This window comes from Pleurodeles waltl, chromosome 12, assembly GCF_031143425.1.
Source record: "Pleurodeles waltl isolate 20211129_DDA chromosome 12, aPleWal1.hap1.20221129, whole genome shotgun sequence".
Classification (NCBI taxonomy): domain Eukaryota; kingdom Metazoa; phylum Chordata; class Amphibia; order Caudata; family Salamandridae; genus Pleurodeles; species Pleurodeles waltl.
The window spans coordinates 360,804,014-360,826,356 of NC_090451.1; the positions used below are offsets into that span (position 1 = coordinate 360,804,014).

The 22,343-nt window shown below is 45.7% G+C and overlaps 1 protein-coding gene across 1 annotated transcript in view; it reads left to right on the plus strand.

The window, feature by feature from the left end:
* The window catches only part of ITFG1 (integrin alpha FG-GAP repeat containing 1), a 936,956-nt gene that overhangs the window by 245,502 nt on the left and 669,111 nt on the right, over positions 1-22,343 (plus strand). The window contains exon 8 of the mRNA XM_069216605.1: positions 21,980-22,064. Coding sequence (XP_069072706.1) covers positions 21,980-22,064 — 85 coding nt within the window. The remainder of the gene's footprint in view (positions 1-21,979; positions 22,065-22,343) is intronic.

Here is a 22,343-nt window from a genome sequence, read left to right on the forward strand (position 1 = left end):
CTTCTTACCAGAGACATCTGAAGTCCGCACACCCTCCCTGTGTCCGAGTTAACAGCTAGCACGTTGTGTGCTGTAATGTTCCCAGAATCTCTGTTTTCGTCTAACCATGGTTCTTCCTGTTGTATGAGCATTTAAAGTGACAGTGCGGCTTTGGTTATCAGTGCCAGCTGAATGAATTGTTTCTGCAGTTCATCCTGCCAGCATGTGCACCGTTATGACATCATTGTCTTTCTCACGGGTGTGTGTGAAAACGTAACTACAAAATACAAATCGCCAAACTCTCGATCCTTGATAAATACCTCCTTGTAAAAATTGTGCCTCTGTTTAATCCCCAAATCCACCCAAACTGACTATTCTCGTGCATTAGAAAGAGGTAATTCGCAGCCATAACTCCAGACTTTTTAGGTTGAAGCCTACCAGACAGCGCTAAAGACCTCTTGAAGACATTCAGAATGCTTCCCTGGAATGCATTCAGCCCATTGTTTACCATTTGCTTTGTGGTTTGTAACTCACTTTTTCTGATCTGTTTGCTTCTTTATTGGTTTTAGGCTATCCAGTGTGATTTCCCCCTTCCCAAGGAGCAAAGCCTTTTCACACTACCTCTCCTTGTATTCTGCCACGAGTGGTTCTTTATGTAAACAGGTCCTTAAATTTTGTTCTCATCTTGTCACATTTGATGTGCATTCAGAGATAGAGAAAGAAAAGTAAAAACCAAGCTCTCTCGGAAGACAGAGTCTTAAATTTGATCTCTGTCTTGAAAGTGACTGGATTTATGTGACAATCTTGCTAAATACTGATTGTAGGAAAGGGTTGTTTTCTAGCACACAACATTTAAATGAAATGCACACATATTTCTGAATATACCAGAATTAGGAAAGCACAAATGAAGAACATTTCCTGTAAATTCTGAAATGTGTTGGAAACAAAAACTTTAATATGATCAAAACAAATCGATACAGTAGGTGATAACATTTCCATACATCGTCGTTTCTGTGCTGTAAAGTTTTATTAGTAAAAATGTGTTTCTGTGCAAATGTAATGGTCACGCTACTCCAATCTATGCCACTCCATGCCTCTGCACTCTACTCTGCACCTCTCCACTTTTCACCACTCCCCTGCACTCTATGCCACTCCACTCTGCTCTACTCTACTATGCATTACTTTAATCTGTGTAATCTAATTTGCATTATAACCCGCTGAATTATATGCCGCTGCACTTTATGCCACTATTCTCTGCAACACTCTACACCAGTGCACTCTGTGCCACTGAGCCACTCTCCTCTGCGCCAATGCACTCTACACCACTGCACTCTAGGCCACTGCGCCACTCTACTCTGGGCCAATGCACTCTACACCACTTCACACCACTGCACTTTACTACACTTCTACTCTGTAACACTGCACTCTGTGCCAGTGTACTCTGCCTCGCAGCTCTGCACTACTGCATTCTATGCCACTGCACTCACCTCTGCTCTATGCCACTGATCTGTGCATCACCCCACTCTGCCACTGCACTCTGCAGAACTCTGCTCTTCACTACTGCACTCTCCAGCACTCCACTCTGCCACTGCACGCTATGCCACTATACTATACTCTACTCTGCACCACTCTACACAACTCTGCTGTGCATCACTCTGCCACTGCACTCTGTTCCACTGCAATCTGTACTACTCTACTTTGCACCACTGCACCCTGCGCCAGAAAACTTTGCAACTCTGCGCCAATTGCACTGTACACCAGTCCACTCTACACCACCGTATGCCACTCCACGCAACTCCATTCTATGCCACTCCAATTCACAACACTCCATGCCACTACACTCTGACACTCTACTTCACTCTTGCCCATTCCACTCTAACACTTCACACCACCTTCCTCTACACCACTAAATTTTAGCTATGCTAAAAAGAAGCTCCACTGGTGTACAACATGGCTAAAACACATTGGCAAAGAAAATATTTCTTGCAAATACGAGACATGTTGGCTTTGACAATGCGTGTTTAGGAAGATAGTCTGTTATAGTAGCAGATGCTATTTCAGTCTGTGTGTATATTCACATACTACCATTTCTTAGTGCCAGTTCCAGCTGCAAGAAGGAAGTCACTAATGACACAACTTCTGACAAAATGGGAAGTAATCATCTTTATTCGTCTCACCTTTTCATCCACCCATTTTGGATGGTTGCTCACATATTTCCTTTAATTTAACACCTCTTTCTGTAAATTCTAGACAATAATGTGTTAGTATCACTTGATTGCATCAGCTCTGGGCTGTCTGAGTGGAGACATTGTTTTCTCATAGGAAGTATAACATTTCCCTGCTGCGTAAGGGCAACATTATTGGAGGGTGTTACACAGCTCATCTCCCTAAAGATTATGGTATATGCCTTGCTGAATGGCTCCCCTCTGAAGGGCTACAACTCCCACTTCCTCCAACCCGTCCCCCCTCCACAGAACCGCAGCATCTGCAGGGACTTGAATTTTATTGGCCTGCTGAACACTTATATCATCATAGATATTGATTCTGTTAAAATTTGAAGTAAATACATCTTCATCTCGCATAATATAGAGCTTCACAACATTTTTGGGGGGTGAGCTGCCAAAGTTTATTTTTTATTAGGATATTTCATTGTGTTAACAAAGGTTTGAAAGGCAGTACCACGGGTCTATATTTGCATATTCCTGAGATAATAGTATTTCGACAGGCCAAGTTACAGACTGTATAAATTCCCTTCATTTTTATCAGTCTCATCCACACTGAATGGATATTGTACCTCTTCACAGAAAGTTGCACATTGAATATTTTAACTATGCTGCAAAATGGGAAAATGATCAACAATTGAGTTCAAATAAAGCCAGTATAAAAAAAAAAGTCACGGAATGAGCCAAAGTGAGCCACTTAAGTGAGGGTCACATTGGAAGTCGGGTGTAGTTGGACTTTGGTGAAGCTTCCGATGCCCATGCCAAATTACTGGTCTGGCTCTCACCATCCAGAGTGCTTCAAGGTTCATTGCTCAACCTCACCCTCTCCAGTGCATACACGATCCCTCTGACCAGCGTCATCCGCCCACACAACATCAACATCCACTCCTATGCAGACGACACACAACTCATATTCTCCCTCTAGGGCAATACCCCAAAAATAGGAAACAAGTTCCCCATACAAAGAAGCTGACTGGATGAAAGCCAACTGCATCAAGCTCATCACCAAAATAACAGAAGACATGATCTTGAGCAAAAACACCTCACCATGGGACTCCAACTGGTGTCAGGCTGAACTCTGATCCACACCCAGGCCCCCTGCCTAGAACCTCGGAATAATCATTAACCGCCAATTGGACATGACCGCACTGCTGAAGATGCAGAGGAAGTTCTTCAAATGGCTTCCAAGCAACATCAAAAAATCAGTCACTCATGCCCTAGCCAGTTGGACTAAAGGAACACTCTCTATGCTGGGATCACAAAGCACCGCACTAGAAGACTACAAACCATCAAGAACTCGGCAGCCAGACTCATCCTCCACCCCCACACAGAATTCACATTACACTACACTTGAGGGAGCTCCACTGGTTCCTTATACACAAACTCAGTGATTTCAGACCCCTCACACACACATTCAAGGTTCTACGCAACTTATGTTTCACCTACCTGAACATTTGCGTCTCCTTTCACCAACCCTCAGGACTCCTACTCGCACACATACACAGAACCAGAACAGGAGGACAGACGGGTGTTCTTTTAGGTCACTACTTAAGCGTGGAACAGCCTCCCACTCCACATCAGAGCCTCTTCCTCTCTTCCTGAATTACACAAGAAGCTAAAGAGCTGGATTTTCCATTAACTGGCCTACCATGGGCAGGGCTAGGCACACACACCGGCTCAGCATCAGGATACTCTTGCTGGTGGTAGTGGGTTTTACATATACACATAAAATAATCATCCAGACTGTCCCGTCCCTTGGTAGGTCAGAGATGTCGTAAGCAGATGTGCCACCGTGCATCTTTACTCCACTCTGACATAGGCAAAGGCCTTTAGGTAGATGGTAGTCAGCCAGCATCTTTGGAGAGAAGCAATAGACACCGCGGGTAGCTCTGCTTCACAAAGAATGATACCCAGTTGTCCACCAGAATAGGTTCTTCGACTGATAGTACTAGAGTACTCGACCTGAGACCTTTGTCTGGGAGTAGTCTTGGTCTTCGGTAAGTCTCATCAGAGAAAGTTATGAACAGAGATGGGACAGCCACCACTGATTTGTCCTGATGTGGTGCTTGTTGCTGATATGCTCCACTGGAGTTATGAAAGGCTGTCTCTTTCCACAGTTCCAGAAGTGTGAAGTGTGCTGGCAGAGGAGTGAACTTTTATAGAGTTGTGGTGTGATGACCTCTTAGCCACAGTGCATTCTTTATTTTCAGACCCTTGCCTTGGATCAGCCTCAAAACCTAAAACTTTTCTCACCTCTAAGGACACTGTCTCATTCACAAATGCCCTAGCTTTGCGGAAATGGGCAGAAACTGTTTGGGTAAGAGTGCATTCTATGTTAAGGCAGAGTATACCAGTCTTTGGAGTGGCTGGGTGTATAGTTCTATTTTCTTCTATAGTAACTTTAGATTTTTCCTAATAGTAGTGTTTGTCAGGAAAACTATTGCCAGTGATGTTAAGTTCTTCCCTCAGCAAAAACGATTCCTCTTTTCCTTGTATCCACATTGGTTGCAGCGGCGACCTCCATCCCCGTGGCTCTTGCGGTAGGCTGTTCTTAGAACTAGCTTCTTCAGGTTTAACTGCCACTCAAGATGGTGGCCGCAAATCTTTGTGAGGTCAGCGCTCTAATGTTTCTACTTTAGTCTTGTGCTGAAGCTTCCCTGCAGCTGTTTCTCTCTGAGAACTGTGCACTTCAAATGTCATCCTGAGGAGAATGAGCAGTGTTCCTGAGGCGCTTTGATTCATAGAGAATTCTTCCAGTTTTGAGTAATTAATTCTTTTTGTTGATACTGTGTGCACACCAGCTACTTTTTCCCTTCTGGAGAAACTGAATTTCTTCCTTCTTCCAACAACTGGCTATTGGCTTTCTGAGGAGAATTTGTTTTGGCTTAACAGAACTTCAAGTAACTGCAGTAAGGAATCCTTTTGTATGATTTCCAGACATGCCAATATATATATGTACATATATATTCAAAAACCACTTTGCCTTGCAGACTTGCCAGTCTTAGAGGCAAACCTCAGTGCTCTGACTAATTCCTAGAGACTGTGATTGAGAAATCTAAACCTTGAGAAGGAGTTTTTCATTTCCTGTAAAATACATTAATAGATTGTATATTTGTGAACCTTTTCACTGTTCTCCAGAGAACCTTGGATACCTCTGACTCCTGGAGAAAAGAAAATATTAAGTTAACATTGTTCCTTTAGAGAGAGGCTAGTCTCTCAAAAGATCCAGGTTAGAAGAACGATAGAATGAGGTGAATGTGAATGGCCGAACAGTTGAATACGCAGTAGGAGTGTACTTATCTATGCAGGTCCTTCCTTTAAAGAAATCCCAATAAGAAGAAAGGTGCAGGTTACAGAAGCGCACACTGAATATCCTATCTTCAAGTGGGAAACACAGGCTGGAACTGGATCTGGGGGCGGTCTCTTTTTCTATTCCCATTCCCCTTTCCCCCTAGCAGATGCAGGATTCAGATAACCAGTAAAGTCTGAGCACACATCTGTTGGAGGGAGTTGGGTGAAAGGCATCTGCTCCTGTGGAAGTTTGATTTAATGGGTAATCTTCTGACCGAGTTAATAGTACATGGCTTATGTGGTTTAGCTGCAGAATGAGAATTGTTTATGATAGTGTATTTCCAGGATTGCTCCCACTTTCTTTTTCAAGTGCCCTGCCTGTGTTTTGCTTTTACAGATGACCTGATCACTAAGGTGAGACACACTCACCATAGACACTTACAACACAAGGCTGTGCACCCCTTTGAAACACCCAAGGAAGCCCTTGTTGTCACCCTTTTCCCAAACTGTTAACACCCTTCACCACTCTGTATTGGACACAAGTTAATGATGACGGTGAGTGAGAACTTCTGTTACTCACGTGCACTTCTAACAGTCAACTAAAACCCTGACCTACATTAAATATAAATGTATGAAAATCTATCCTTTCTGATCCTCTCCTTGAAAATAGTTAAAAGTGTACCAAGACAGAGTAATGAAGGAGCTGTTTAAGACTTATTAGAACATTGGAACGTTGGCAGCTCCATTGAAAACAATGGAGTGCTGCAGGCATTTACTGGCCGGTAAAAGCCCGCAGCGCCAACATTCCAATGTTCGCTTTGTTCACAGCAACAGCTGTGAACAAAGCCTCACAGAGCCTGAGGGGCTATTAATCCCCTCTGGCTCCGTGAGGAATTTGTTTTATTTAATAGATCATTCTGCCCTGAGTGGCAGAATGTTCTAATAGCCCTAGAACCCGCTGTAGCGGGCTCTACCGGCTATTAAAGGCCCTCTCCCTTGTTTAACGAGGGAGCGGGCCTTTACTAGCCGGTAGAGCCCGCTACGGCGGTTTCTTAGGCTATATTAGAACATTGGAATGTTGGCAGCTCCATTGAAAACAATGGAGTGCTCCGGGCTTTTACTGGCCGGTAAAAGCCCGCAGCGCCAACATTCCAATCTTCTTTGTTCACAGCAGCAGCTGTGAACAAAGCCTCACGGAGCCTGAGGGCATTTTAATCCCCTCCGGTTCCGTGAAGCCTTTGTTTTGTTTAGGAGAACATTCTGCCCTTTAATGGCAGAATATTCTAATAGCCTTAGAACCCTCCGTAGCGGGCTTCAGCTCGGGCCTTTAACGCGGGAGAGGGCCTTTAATAGCCGGTAGAGCCTGCTATGGAGGGTTCTAAGGCTACAGTAACATTCAAAAATGTATTGAGGCTTGTAGTGCGTCCCAGTTGGCTGATTTGTGTATACAGTCAGTATGTTACTTTGTTTACAGTGTTAGAACATTTTCTAAAGCCGCCTTAAGGCCATCAGTTCGTGCTGTGCAAAACATGACTCAGATAAGCAATAAGTTAAAAACACAAAAAGAAGTTGTAAATAATTGTGATGGAGTTCCTCCGAGAATTCACCCTGTATTACCTGCTTGGTCGCACCTTTACAATGCAGGCTGCTGCTATCTCCTGGTCGGGTAGCTGTCCATTTCCCCTTGGAGCAGTGTAGTTGGTCTGTGGATGTACAAGACAAGGAAAACAGACAGGGGTCTCACCAACCCTCTCATGGGTATAATTAACGAGGATGGACTATTATGGAGACTACCTTTGACCTGCCAGAATTACATATATATGCTTAGCTCCTACTTTGTTCTGAAAGGTCGGGGCAACCACAGTGAAATACTGTACAAGACATTAATTAAGTCTATTGTAGACCATGAAAAAAGTAATGCTGCTTACAAAAACAAAATACGGAACACTTTAGCAGATGTAAATATTGGATATGTAACCGGATATTAAATACTTTAAATTTTATAAGGGCAAAGAAGAGCTGCACTTGATTTCCTGGCAATCTAAAAAATTTAAAATGTGAAATCCTCGCATACCACTCCTTTAATCAGATCTGATGTACGTACCCTTCAAGGAGTTGCTGTTTAGAGTTCCTGGGCAGGGCACTCAGCTGACCATCATAGTGTATGGTAAAGTTAGCTTAAACTGTCCCCCCCTCCACTTCCCCCAAGTACCTAAAATGAGGATTTTATGCATTGTTTATCTCTAGAAGTGTTGGCATTGACTTAGTCACCTCCATCATCGGGCATCAAGCCACAGCATGAGAAGTTCCACAGAAAGCACACCAACCTCAAATTCCTGAGTGTCTAGTTTTCAAAACTTAGTGGTTGGTAGGCTTCCATTGGGGAGGCCGAGGACAGCCCCAAATATCAAAGCTACCCTTATTTGATGACCTCTCCAAGTAGTGATTTAGCCAGGCGCTGCTCTTCCGCTCGGGCGGAGGTGCATCTCCCCTCGCCAGCAGCAGCAGCTGCAAACCTTTTACTACAAAACAATAATAAACTATGTTTATAATTGTTTTGTAGTAAAAGGTGTGGGCCACGTGCTGTGACGAGCACTGAGGGGGAGCGCATATCACTACCCCCCCAGGGCGCATGTATGTTTGGCCGGCCGCCTTGGGCTAACCAAACGCACATGCTCACTGTGCTCTCTCCAGCCCGGCAACTCAGGCTCCCAGTATGCCTGGGAGTGCCCCCTGGCTGGGTGCTCCCATCCAATCCTCAGACTTCTCTGAGCAGCATCAGGACTGGCTGCAGGGCAGGCTTGGGAGCCTGTGTCGGCAGCCTGCAGAAGAGGAGCTGCGCTGTGGCAGCGGTGGTGACGATGATTCAGGTAAGTGTTTTTTTTTTTTTCTATTAATCCCCCCACCTCCTGCCACCCCTCCCCACAAAGGTTGGTTTTTTACCAATGTTTGAGGTTTACAGTGACTCCGGGGTAAAAAAATCTGGAGAGCTACACAAGTCATGGCCTCCTGGACTCTCCTGAGTCTCTAGTTTTCAGAAATGTGAGAATTTGGTGGGATTCCCTATGTGTGGGCTGAGATAGGGCCCAAAATCCCAAATTACAACCCAAAACCCAAATTACAAAAAAAGGGTTGGTTTTCAGTGAAAAAGGGTAACATGTACATGTTTTGTTTGAAGTTGTTTCCTCTCGTGGGGGCTAGGCCTACCCATGCAAGTGAGGTTCCATTTTTTTCAGGCGATGTTGGTGAACACTGGGTGGTAGGAAGTTTGTGACTTGCCAGAGATTCCAGAACTTACTGTCATTGAAATGTGAGGAAAATGTATTTTTAGACAAAATTTGAGGTTTGCCAGGGCTTCTGGGTAAAATTATCTGGTGAGAGCCACACAAGCCATGCCACCCTAGACTATCCCACGTGTTTTCAGAAATATCTTGGTTTTGCAGATTGCGGCTGAGCTAGAGCACAAGATCTGCAGCTACCTACTTTGTAAAAATAGTTTGGATTCTTCTGGGTAAAATACAATACTTCCTGGTCCCATTTTGGGTTGTATTGTATCACAGGTGCTAGGCCCAGCCACACAAGCAGGGTATCATTTTAGTGGGAGACGTGGCAATACAAAATAGTACAAACTGTGTTATTACCAACAGGGTTTTGTTTATATGTGTGCCTTCCAAATGAAAGCCAGTGTGTAAGAAAGAAGAAAGAGATGTTTATATATTTTTATGTGGGCCACAAAGAGCCTGTGTTAGATCTGACAGCTTTAGTGTGGTCTTTTCCCAAACCTTTGCCCTACCTTTCCTCACTTTTGATGACCTGTATTTGTTGGCCTTATGACTCTGGACACCTCACTACTGTTAACCAGTGCTCAAGTTCATGTGCTCACTTCCCTAAAACATGGTAACATTGGTGTAGCCACGATTGGCATATTTAATGCACTTATAAGTCCCTAGTAAAGTGCACTGTATGTGCCCATGGCATGTAAATTAAACACTACTAGTTGGCCTGCAGCACTGATTGTGCACCCACTTAAGTAGCCCTTTAAACATGTCTCAAGCCTGCCACTGCAGAGCCTTATGTGCAATTTCACTGCATTGTTGGCTTGGCATTTAAAACCTCTTTGTAAGCCTTAAACTCCCCTTTTATTACACATCAGATACCCCTAAGGTAGGCCCTATGTAGCCCATAGAGCAGGTGCAGTGTAAGTAAAAGGCCGGACACATGCTTCTTAGTTTTATATGTGCTTGTTTTTCACTACTGTGAGGCCTACCCCTCTTATAGGATAGCACATGGGATGCTTAATACCTATACTAAGTAATTCCTGATTGAGAAGGAGTAGGACTGCCATATTTGGTACCTATGGACCTGTTATGATAAATCCTATTTAATGGTAAATTTGGATTTATGATTACAACTTTAAAAATACCACTTTTAGAAAGTTGGCATTTTTCTGCTCTTAAGCCCTGTGTACCAGCTGCCTGACTTCAGTACACGTCGGGGTTTGGTGACAGCTGGGCTTCGCGCATTCCTGCTAGATAGTCACAAAAGGTGCTGGGCTGTGCCATTTACATCCTGATTGCCCATCACGAGGCTGATGGGCCTTCCTGAGTTAGATGGGAGGGAGGAGCGGACACTTGCACCTGATTAGAGGTTTGCTTGTTCCCACACAAAGAGCTGCATAATCCCCGGTAGTGTGTCTGGTGCCAGGGCAGGACATGGAGGACCTGTATTAACTTCAGAGCCCCTCTGTGCAGCCACCTCCACTTCAAAAGCACCACTGGGTATAAGAACTGTACTTCTGACCCTACCAAATCAGTACACTTCTGGACCTGAGGCTATTCTGCCAGGAAAAATGACTGCTGTGCTGAAAATACTGCCACTCTGCCTGACTTTGCTGCACTCCTGCTTTACTACGCATGCCCTGCTGCCCTCCTTTCCTGGGAGTGAGAAGGACTGGACCGGAACACCTTCATCCTCAGAACCAAGGGACTCCAAGGGCTTGCTGGCTTGCCTCCTGTTCTGAACTCTCAGGGCCATCAAAACATCCCTCAATCCTTCTTCAGCTGCTGGACTCTGCCAACTGTGAGTCCTGTCCTGTCAAGAGGTGCCGGTCCAGTCCTGAACCTTGAATGGGAACTCTGCAGCTGTTCTTCCACAAAGATCGACACATCAGCGCCGTTGTGCCAATCAAAACCGCTGCATTCTCCCTCGACAGATGGGCACCTGTTCCAGGTGGAATATGCACAGGAAGCTGTTAAAAAGGGCTCCACCGCTGTTGGCATTCGTGGCAAAGACATAGTTATCCTCGGGGTAGAGAAGAAATCGGTTGCAAAACTTGAGGAGGAAAGAACTGTCAGAAAAATATGTGTTCTTGATGATCACGTCTGTATGGCGTTTGCAGGACTGACTGCTGATGCTAGAATAGTTATTAACAGAGCCCGTGTGGAGTGTCAAAGTCATAAGCTTACTGTCGAGGATCCGTCACAGTGGAGTACATAACACGCTTCATAGCAACTTTAAAGCAGAGTGCATTGGAGTTGACTGGTGACCTGATATATGGGGGCAAATGGCATTTTGGAAGAAGATTTGATCCCCTCATAAATATATAAAAGGAAAAAAGTGGACGAGTCAGAGGATATAGTTAGGGACTCCCATCATACTAGTCCTGATGAAGACCCAATGTGGAGCTGTGATGTGGCCCAAGATATAGAGGGGTCGAAATGTCGACGGTTATATCATAGTTTGGATTGGTTTCTGCATAGAACCTGTGGAGGATTGAAGGAATTGATTTAGACTCTTTCAGTATCAGGAATGGAGTCAATGCAGCAAAATAGAACCAACCAACTGTTTTTAATGTTTTTTGTATAGGTGTTTTGATCTATTTGAATATGTATTATTATTCTTTCTATTTATCACGAGCACTTTTTCTCACACTATCTTTCCCTCGGTGTGCTGTTTTTTAGATGGATTGTCTGTATAATATATTAAATTGATATTTATGTTAAACTAAATGAATGAATATATTTATATTTATATGAATAAATAGTGTTTCTGATGGATACAACTACCTGTGGATTCCTCACCTAATGAATACTCCCATGGCGCCAGCATTCGACGGAAATCTTCTTACTAGTCTCTGCACGTCGACGAGGACGTCACTCTTGCCCACGCGACGCCGTCTGATGTCATACAGGCAATAAGAGGTCCTCGCCGACGTGCCGATGACAGTTCCCTTTTTTCCGTGCATTCGAAACGGTTATCTTCGGGGGAGCTACTGTTACCTTCGTGGTTACAGTGTATTGTCTGCTGCGTAGTCTTCTCTGCGGTAACAATGTCTCAGAGGAAGTCGGGTTTCAAGCCCTGTCGAGAGTGTGGGGGCAAGATGTCAGTTACAGATCCTCACTCCGACTGTCTATGGTGTTTGAGCTCCGACCACGACGTCTCGACTTGCGATTCATGTCAACACATGAATCCGAAGGCCCTCAAAGAGCGTGAGGCCAAGTTATTCATGGCAAAGTCAAAGAAGAAGGAGAAACATCATAAGAAGTCTTCTTCGCCAAGGTCTCACCGGCGTCATCGAGATTCCCGGCGCCGTAGAGACTCACGACGTCATTCCAGCAAGGAGTCTCGTTCGAGGTCACCTTCGGCTCGGCGTCGGAAGACTTGGGAGGTCAGCCCCACGGTCACGCCGCATCCTTCGACGCCGTTGCCCTCTCCGGCGTCACCGACTTCGCCTGGTCAGGCGTCGGTGTTTGAGGTGGTGCAGCCTCTTGTGTTTTCTCCGGCGTCGCAGACGTCGAGGCCGGCGTCGGGGTCGCCCTCGATCCAGGCACCCCAGTATCCGGCTTTTCCCACTCCTGGAGCCGATAGTACCGCGTTTCTTAATGCGATGTATACCATCTTTCAGCAGATGGCTCCAGGAGCTGCTCCGGCTGGTCCTTCGGGGCCCTTGGCCTTTTCGTTGGGTGATCCTGCGCCTCTTCGGCCGGCACCCTTTATGCCCTTTCTCCCTTTTGGGAATGTGGGCTCGGCGCCGGTGCCGGCGTCGGTGGCCGCTCCGGTGGCTTCGGATGTTTCGGCCCCGGAGGTTGCCCTTCCGTCGAAGTCAGGATTTTGCCCTGTGACTCCGGTTGGTCCATCGGCTCCAAGACCTCGTCCTCCGGCTCCTGCCTCGGCGCCGAAGCTGCCTGTGGCGCCGGACGCGGCGTCGGATGCTTCTGGAGATCGGCGCCGTTCTTCGACGTCGGCGGAGGCCATGTCGACTCCGCGTATCGAGGAGAGACTTCATTCGAGGAGGCGTGCTCTCCGTCTTTTAGAAGAGCAGGAGTACCAGCGAGTCCTAGAGGAGGGAGAGATTGAGGACTCTGGAGACGGACTGCATGGTCTGGATACAGCCAGTGGGCTGGACACTTCCCCTGAGTGGGACCTTTCATCTCCAGGGGAATATATGGAGGAGGCTGCTTCCTTTCATGCTGTGGTGAGGAAGGCAGCAAGCTTTTTGGACCTGCCTTTGCCGGTGGCAGAGGCGAAGCAGAATTTGCTGACGGAGGTATTGCATCCGGCCTCTGCTGCAGCTGAGCCTCTCTTGCCATTTAATGAGGCTTTGCTGGATCCGGTGTTGGAGGTGTGGAAGAAGCCGGTGTCTTCCTTGGCCGTTCATAGGGCTGTGGCCAGGAGGTATCGAGCTGCACCATCTGACCCTGGCTTTCTCTCTAGACACCCTACGCCGGAGAGCTTGGTGGTGCAAGCCTCCTGTTCCTCAAAGTCAGCGCCTGGTTCCTTCCCGACGGTGCCTGGAGACAGAGACTCCAAGAAACTGGATGCGCAGTCCAAGAAAATATTTTCGTCATGCAGTTTGGCGTTGAAGGCCACCAACGCAACGTGCATTCTGGGGAGGTACATCCATGCTCTGATGGATGATATTTCGTCTTCATTTACGGAGCTCCCCCAGGGTCTCTTGGATGTGGTCTCGGACGCCCAGGCTGCCGCGACCCAGATTATCCAGTCTGGGCTGGACACGACCGACTCGGTGGCCAGGGCGATGGGCACGGCTGTGGTGGCAAGAAGACAGGCCTGGCTCCGAAACTCAGGGTTCTCTGCGGATGTGCAGTCGACCCTGCTGGACCTCCCGTTTGATGGGGACAGACTGTTTGGAGCCAAGGCAGATTCGGCCTTGGAACGATTTAAGGAGAGCAGAGCCACAGCTAAATCGTTAGGACTGCAAGCTCCTTCTTCCTCTGTTTCTTCTAGATTTTTCAGGAGGTTTCGGGGATTTGGGCGTGGCTCTTATTCCTCTTCCTTTCGGGGGAGGTTCCAGCAACCCGCCTCTTCCCTCCCCTATAGGTCATTTAGAGGGAGGGGGAGGGGTGGGGTCCGTACCAGAGGAGCCTCTCAACAACACTCTGCCTCTTCCTCGTCCTCTGGAGGGGTGCAGCAGGGGAAGCAGCCTTAGGCTTCCGCCGTTTCCCACTCACTCCTCTCCTGTAGGGGGAAGATTACAGCATTTTCTCCACAAGTGGAAGTCTATCACAACGGACACTTGGGTTCTCAGCATTGTGGGAAAAGGCTACGCCCTTCCCTTTCGGGAGTTCCCGCCCCTCATCCCGCCCCGCCCATCTTATTGTTCAGAAGAACACCTCCTGTTGCTAGAACAGGAGGTTCAAGTCCTCCTTTCAAAGGGCGCGGTAGAGTTGGTCCCAGAGCAGGAAAGGGGTCGAGGTTGTTACTCAAGATACTTCCTGATTCCCAAAAAGGATGGTCAGTTGAGACCAATCCTGGATCTGAGGATCTTGAATTGGTTCCTCAAACAGGAAAAGTTCAAGATGCTGACCCTAGCACAGGTGCTTTTGGCGTTGAACAAGGAAGATTGGATGGTGTCTGTCGACTTGCAGGATGCTTACTTTCATATCCCGATACTCAAGTCGCACAGGAAGTATCTCCGGTTTGTGGTAGGGTCGCAGCACTATCAGTTTGCGGTCCTCCCGTTTGGTCTTACTTCAGCACCTCGAGTCTTCACAAAGGTGATGTCAGTGGTTGCGGCAGAGCTCAGAAGGAAGGGGATAACAGTATTCCCTTACTTGGACGACTGGTTGATCAAAGCCAAGTCCCCGGAGCTTGTGTCGCATCATCTGCAGTCAACAACCCAGTTGTTGTTCGACCTGGGCTTTTAGGTGAACGTGCCCAAATCTCACCTGGAGCCCTCTCAGCGCCTCCTGTTCATAGGGGCAGTACTGGATACAACATTGAGTCGAGCCTTTCCTCCGCCTCAGCGGATTCAAGATATTCAGGAATTGGTTCCAATGTTTCGAAATGGAGCGGTAGTTCCAGTCCTCAAGGTCCTTCGTCTGCTCGGTCTGTTCGCCTCCTGCATTCTGTTGGTCACGCATGCTCGCTGGCACATGAGGGCTCTTCAGTGGTGCCTCCGAAGGCAGTGGTCTCAACACAAGGGAGATTTAGAAGGTACTGTCAAGATCTCCAGAGATGCTGCTGTGGAATTGAAGTGGTGGATTGCGGGCAGCAATCTTTCACAGGGAAAGCCGTTCGCGCAGTCGCCACCAGTGGCCACGGTAATAACGGATGCTTCCACCCTAGGATGGGGAGCTCATCTGGGGGATCTGGAGATCAAAGGGCTTTGGTCTCCAGAGGAACAGGTGTTTCATATCAATCTGTTGGAGTTACGGGCTGTACGTCTGGCTCTCAAGGCCTTCCTCCCATCCCTTCGTGGTCAGTCGGTACAGGTCCTGACGGACAATACTACCACGATGTGGTACATAAACAAACAGGGAGGAGTAGGGTCGTACCTTCTCTGCAGAGAAGCTCTTCGGCTATGGTCCTGGGCAAAGGACCATCAGATTTGCTTGGTGGCAAATCATCTGGCTGGGGTCTTGAATGTACGTGCGGACAGTCTCAGTCGCCAATTCTCGGCAGACCACGAGTGGCGTCTCCATCCAGATCAAGTCTGTTTAATCTTCCAGATGTGGGGGTTTCCTCGGATAGATCTGTTTGCCACTCAGGAGAACGCGCATTGCCCGTTATTCTGCAGCCTCCAGTATCCGATGCAGGGAGCGTTGGGGGACGCGTTTCAGATAACCTGGTGCGACCAGTTGCTTTACGTGTTTCCCCCCATACCATTGATTCCTCGAGTGTTGAGGAAAATTCGCCAAGACCGGGCCCAAGTCATCTTAATAGCTCCGGATTGGCCAAGGAGGGTATGGTACTCCGACCTTCTCCAACTCTCACTGTGCCCTCCGCTCCGTCTCCCTCTCAGGGCAGACCTCCTCTCGCAGTCGCAGGGGCAGGTTTTACACCCCAACCTCCAGAGTCTGCACCTACATGCTTGGAGATTGAACGGGGCAACCTGAGTTCCTTCTCTCTCCCGCCTGATGTAGTGGATGTTATCTTAGCGGCCAGGCGACACTCCACTAAATCTATCTACGCTAATAGGTGGTCTAAATTTGTTATGTGGTGTGGAGAGAGACAGATTGATCCCTTACATGCTCATCTGTCACATGTTTTGTCTTTTGCACTGTCTCTAGCGCAGAAAGGTTGTGCAGTGGCTACCATTAAGGGTTATTTGTCGGCCTTGTCAGCCTTCATTTGTCTTCCAGACCAACCGTCGTTATTTAAATCCCCTATTGTTCTCAGATTCTTGAAAGGTCTTCTGAATCAATATCCTCCAAAACCATTCATTATGCCTCAATGGGATTTGTCCTTGGTCCTGACTTTCCTTATGGGGTCCCCTTTTGAGCCTATGCATTCTTGCCCTTTAAGGTATTTGGTTATTAAAACAGTATTCCTGGTAGCTATAACATCTGCAAGGAGAGTGAGTGAGTTGCAGGCCTTATCGGTTAAACCCCCTTATATAACGTTTTATGGGGATAAGGTGGTGTTGAGGACCAAGGCTGCTTTCCTTCCGAAGGTTGTTTCACCCTTTCATTTGGCTCAGACAATCACTTTGCCCACGTTTTATCCTCCGCCTCATCCTTCAAAGGAGGAAGAAAGACTACATCGCCTGGACCCAAAAAGGGCGTTGAGCTTCTATATCGACAGAATGAAGGATATCAGGCTGGAGGATCAGCTGTTTATTGGATACGTGGGCAAGAGGAGAGGAAAGGCAGTCCACAAGAGAACACTATCCAGGTGGGTTGTTCTTTGCATTAAAATCTGTTACTCTTTGGCAAAGAAGGATCCTCCTGAGGGCATTAGAGCTCATTCCACCAGAGCTAAGTCGGCCACTTCGGCCTTGGCCAGAGGTGTTCCTGTGGTCGACATCTGCAAGGCCGCAACTTGGTCGTCCCTTCACACTTTTGTGAAACATTACTGTTTGGACTCTGAAGTCAGAAGGGACGGTCATTTTGCACGGTCAGTGCTGCAGGATTTCTTGGTTTGACCATTTAGGCACCCACCGCCGGGCGTGGTACTGCTTTGGGACTCTATTCATTAGGTGAGGAATCCACAGGTAGTTGTATCCATCAGAAGAACGAGTTACTTACCTTCGGTAACGACTTTTCTGGTGGATACATTAGCTACCTGTGGATTCCTCACGGTCCCACCCGCCTCCCCGTTGCCTTTTTGGTCTCTCCAAGCAATCCTTGAGTGTGCTCCTTTTGGTTTTCAAAGTTGCAATACATTTTGCATATATGATATTTGTATATATGTGTATACTTATATATAAATCTATATATATTGTGTATATACATGATTCGTATGTATATATATATTTATTTGTTTAAAAAAAAAAAAAAAAAAAAGAAGGTTATATTAAATCTACAGCTATTTTATTGCTATGTTGTGTGATTTACAATATTAAGAGATGTTGCTTTGCTCTTTCATTACATTGGGTTATTATTATTATTCTCATGCACGTAAAAAATGTTGGTACTGTCATCGGCACGTCGGCGAGGACCTCTTATTGCCTGTATGACGTCAGACGGCGTCGCGTGGGTAAGAGTGACGTCCTCGTCGACGTGCAGAGACTAGTAAGAAGATTTCCGTCGAATGCTGGCGCCATGGGAGTATTCATTAGGTGAGGAATCCACAGGTAGCTAATGTATCCACCAGAAAAGTCGTTACCGAAGGTAAGTAACTCGTTCTTCTGTTCACCTATGTTGTTTTATGAGCTATAAATAATTTGTTGTTCCTTCTCTGTCTGGGCATTGTTGCATGTAATGATTACTCCCTCGACACCGACGCATTGCTGCTGAGGTTGAGGACTTTGCATCACTGACTGCACGGCTCAGGATTGATGCATTACCACCAGCCCTGGCGCATCGCCAGCTGTTCAGGTCAACGACGATACATTGCCTTCATTGCAAAGAGTTTGACACCATATCCCTGCTCAGAAATCATTGCCTGCACATCTCGATGATGCAGCATCCTCAGACTGCGCGGATCAAAACCGATGATTCACATACGCATCATCGGATCTTTGACATTAGCGCAATCCTCTATCCAAGATACTGTTTGAGGGACAAGGTTGGTCCCTGTAGCCGGCCCACACTCCATCACTGTCGGCATGAACTTTTGCTATACCCTGGTCTACTGCAACCAGAGAGCCCTGACTAGCGCTTTTAAGTTTTTAGGCACTACAAGTGCAGATATGCTTTAAAAAATCATAACTCAACTTCTACTTATTGGATTTTTGTTGTTTTGGTTTACCTGTGGTGCTTTCACTGTGTTTCTGTTTAAGTGTTGCACAGATATTTTACACCTTGCCTCTTGAGTTAAGCCTGAGTGTTCTGTGCTAAGCTACCAGAAGTTGAGCACAACTTAATTTAGGGTGTGTATTTGACTTACCCTGACTAGGATTGTGGTCCCTACTTGGACATGGTGCATACCTCTGAAAGCTACAGACCAAATTTTTTATTGCATTTGATTTCCTGCCAATATAAAAAATGTAAAACATGAAATCCCAGCATGCAGCTCCTTTACTCCAATTTGGTGATTACACCCTTCATGGAGTTGCTGTTTACAGGTGCTGCTTAGCGTTCATGGGCAGGGCACTTAACTGACCAGCGTAGTGTTCAGTAGAGTTTAAATATTCCTCCCCCAAGTACCTAACTTCTGCATCTGGTATACATACATTTCCTTCATTCCCATTTTCACTCTATCTATTTTTACATAAAATTACTCTATACTCTGTACACAATGAAAAACATTGTAAGTTGCATCTCAGTTGGTGCCCTGGGTTCCTCTGGTTCTTGGAGAACCGACAAACTATATATATATCACTGGATCATAATAGTGTAGCAGATCTACCGGTATATTGCCTTTGTGAATAGGCCATCGTGACACAAGGTTACAGATGAAAAAGTTGTTAAAAGTGCCTGTTTTTCCTACCCATTTTGCATGTTCTTTTTGTAATTTTATCAGTTACTTTGTTGGGAAACCTTGATAAATCTATATAAATTACACTTTGCCTTGCTGAATTCAGAATGTTGTCTACTTTTCAGAAATGTATAGCTTTGTGACATCACCCATGTTTCACAACTGTTTCCGCCACAAACTGGAAGTAGGTTGAAAGTATAAACTTTGGGAAAATGGCAAAACTTTGGTCAAAACATTTTTTTTCCATACAGATCTGCATGTACCTGAAAGCTGGGATGATGGTGATTATGCCATAGTAATGCTTTTGTTGATTCCATATTTAGGAAACAAACCAGACATTTTTTGCAGATCACTTTTTTCCCCAATTTTTCACCAAACAAACAAAATGTAGCTATATTTTGCCTGTTTTCTTAGTCCCTTCCAGGAGAATCTGCAAACCCTGGGTACTTTTAGAATCCCTGTGATGTGAAAAAAAAGTTATGCAGGCATGTGAAATATTGGGTTGTTGGTTGACTGGGGATTGAGCCCTGGTCAAGCAGCAGCTGCAATCCCTCACCGGGTAAACCACAAAAAGTCACAAATTTAACCTGTGCTTAACCCAAGGTAGCTTGGCACAATAAGCAGTCAGGCTAAACTTAGAGGCAACGTGTTACGTAATTATGCAACACACAAACAGCAATACAATGACAATTCTAAACAAGTTACAGGACATTTTAATAAATTATTTTACACCAAAACCATCAAAATCCAATTAGTTGAACCGGAGTTATGACTTTTCAAAGGTTAAGGTTCAAAATAGCAAGTCCTCAGTTTTGGAAAATGGCCACCAGGGCACCATTAACACCACAACCAAGGGCCCAGGAGTAGATAGAGACCTTTTGGGTGTTCAGGACTCGCTCAGGCTGGGTTCAGGTGCATTTTCAAGATAGTGTGAGCATATTATGTCCCTGTAGCTCTGAACAGGAGGCCAGCTAAACTAGCCCTTGGGGTCACTTCTGAAGTCCTGGGTGCAGGTGAAGATGCAGGGCTCCGCAGCAGGGCTGGCCTCTGAAGGTTCAACACAGGCTTGAGTCAACAAACAACCCTTCCAGGTACAGCTGAAATCTGGCAGAAGCACAGCAGGTCACAGCAGCAGGCAGTCATCTGAGAGTTCTTCCGCAGGTCCAGTAGTGAACTGAAGAGTGTGTCTGAGAGCCCTATTATTATACCCTGGTGCCCTCCTCCTACAAGTTAGGAGCAGTTTCCAGAATTGGAAGTTCCTGGAATCCCCTGCCTCCCCTGCTCAGAGTCCTAGCTGCCTACACTGACAATACAGGGTTGTTAAGTCTATTGTGTGGTGGCAGAACCTAGCCTATACAGGTGCAAGTGTGCTTAGCCCTCCTGCCCCCTGCCCCACTCCCAAATCAAGTCAGTTAATGGCTTATTCAGACTCTTTTGAACTCACTGTTGTGTGAATGTCTGAAGGCAATTCACCTCTCAACTGTTAGTTATACCCGTTCATGTGACCTAAGGCAGGATGCAGGCACAGAGGGCTAAGGGCAGGAAAATGGCAGCTTTCTAAAAGTGACATTTTCAGACTTGTAATGATAGTTTCGACTTCACCATGAAAGAGTGTTTATCATTACAAGTTCATAGATACCAAACATGATATAGCAACCACCTCCGGTTTAGGAATTACAGCTTATGAAATACAATGAGGAATCCCCAGTGTTATCCCATAGGAGGGGTAGGCCTCACAGCAGTGGAAGAATGATCTTTTTGAATTTTTTCACTAATAGAGCATGTAAAACTAAGAAGTACATGTCTTACCTTTTAATTAAACAGCACCCCGCCCTATGGGCTACATAGGGACTACCTTAGGGATGATTTATATGTAATAAAAGGGGAGTAAAAGGCTTGGCAAAGGGTTTCAAATTCCAAGTCAACATGGCAGTGATACACTGCCTTCAGGTTGCAGTGGCAGGCCTGGACATGTTTTAAAGTACTACTTACGTGGGTAGCATAATAAGGACTGCAGGCCTACTGGTAGCATTTACTTTACAGGCCCTGGGTATATGGTATACCACTCTACAAGTGACTTACTTGTAAATTAAATGTGCCAAACAAACCATGTTTTAGGGGAGTGACCACAAGTACTTTAGCACTGGATATCAGTGCTAAAGTGCACAGAGTCCTAAGGCCAACAAGCAAAAATCCAGCAAAAAGTAGGGGGAGGAAGGCAAAAAGCTTGGAGTGACCCCGTAGAGAGGGCCATTTCCAACAAGGCCTAAGCAAGAACTACCCTAAATAGCCAAAAAAGGCCTCAGCACTGAGTTAAAAAACAAACGCAGCAGTTAAGGGGTTAATAGTAAATCTGTTTTTCCATATGTATGTTTACTGTGTCAAAATATTGGTAGTCAATATTGTAGAGTTAATTTAAGTGCAGGTCAGTATTACTGACCTCATTATTCTGCTATTCAACCTTTCCCATGCCTTTGAGGCCATCAGTGGACAAGTTGTTTTTGTGCCTTTGTACTAGGTTGTGATGTTCCTAACATGAAGTGAATCAGAAGAAGACATTGAGGTTAAGAGAACATTATATCATACAGTGGATACCATTTTTGTTCTTGTTTCGAGAGGGTCGGTTTTAAGAATCTGTTCAGTACAGTTGTTGCTCCTAGGCCAGTCCAGTTTTTAGGATGCTGGCCTGAAATGATACAAAGTGTAGACATTCTCTAAAGCTAATGTGATGGGAGAAGAATGGTTTCCAGATAACGTCAGATCTTATCTGCTCATTCTTCTGAAGCCACCTTGCTAGCAGGGGAACAGTAACTGTCCAGATTCCTTGTGACATCAGGGTGCACCTGGAGGGGCGTTTGTTTAAGGTCAAAACAAATCACATGCAGTTGATTAATTCATGTAATCATAAATATCTCAATGTAACAAAGATTCGCAGTGGTATTCTGGAAGGAATAAAGTAGTTTGGTAGAAGATTAACATCGCCGTACAGTTTCAAAACGATGCCCACATTGACAGACAGCTGTCAACAGTAAAGCTTACATTTTAAATAACCAGTGTTTGATTCTATGCAATAAAGCAGTCTTGTCTTTACCCTGTTGCTTGAATTATTATTGTTTACGACTTAGGTGTGCTTATTAATAAAGATGCATTGTTTTTTAATGCAGGATGGGAATTTTTCTCATGCCACATACACCACAGAGAAACCTTCCAATGCTCTGATAATTGGACAGTCAGTATTTGCAGACTTCGGTAAGCTGCCTTTCCAAAATGTTAATTCTCTTTAGCATTGGTGGCATATTCTGCTGATTTTAAATGTCGGGAACTTGGATGCTCTGGATAAATTCTAAAGTAATAAAATGTGGAAGTAGACGAAAAAGAAAATTTCAATGCGTTAGCTGTTGTGTTTGGAAGTATGTCATTGCACTTGCTTGTATAAAAGATGTAACGTTGTCCATACAAAAAGACACTATTTCTAGGTTAGGTTCTTTGAATGATTGATTCACTTAATGGCATGTGGGGCAGAACCCT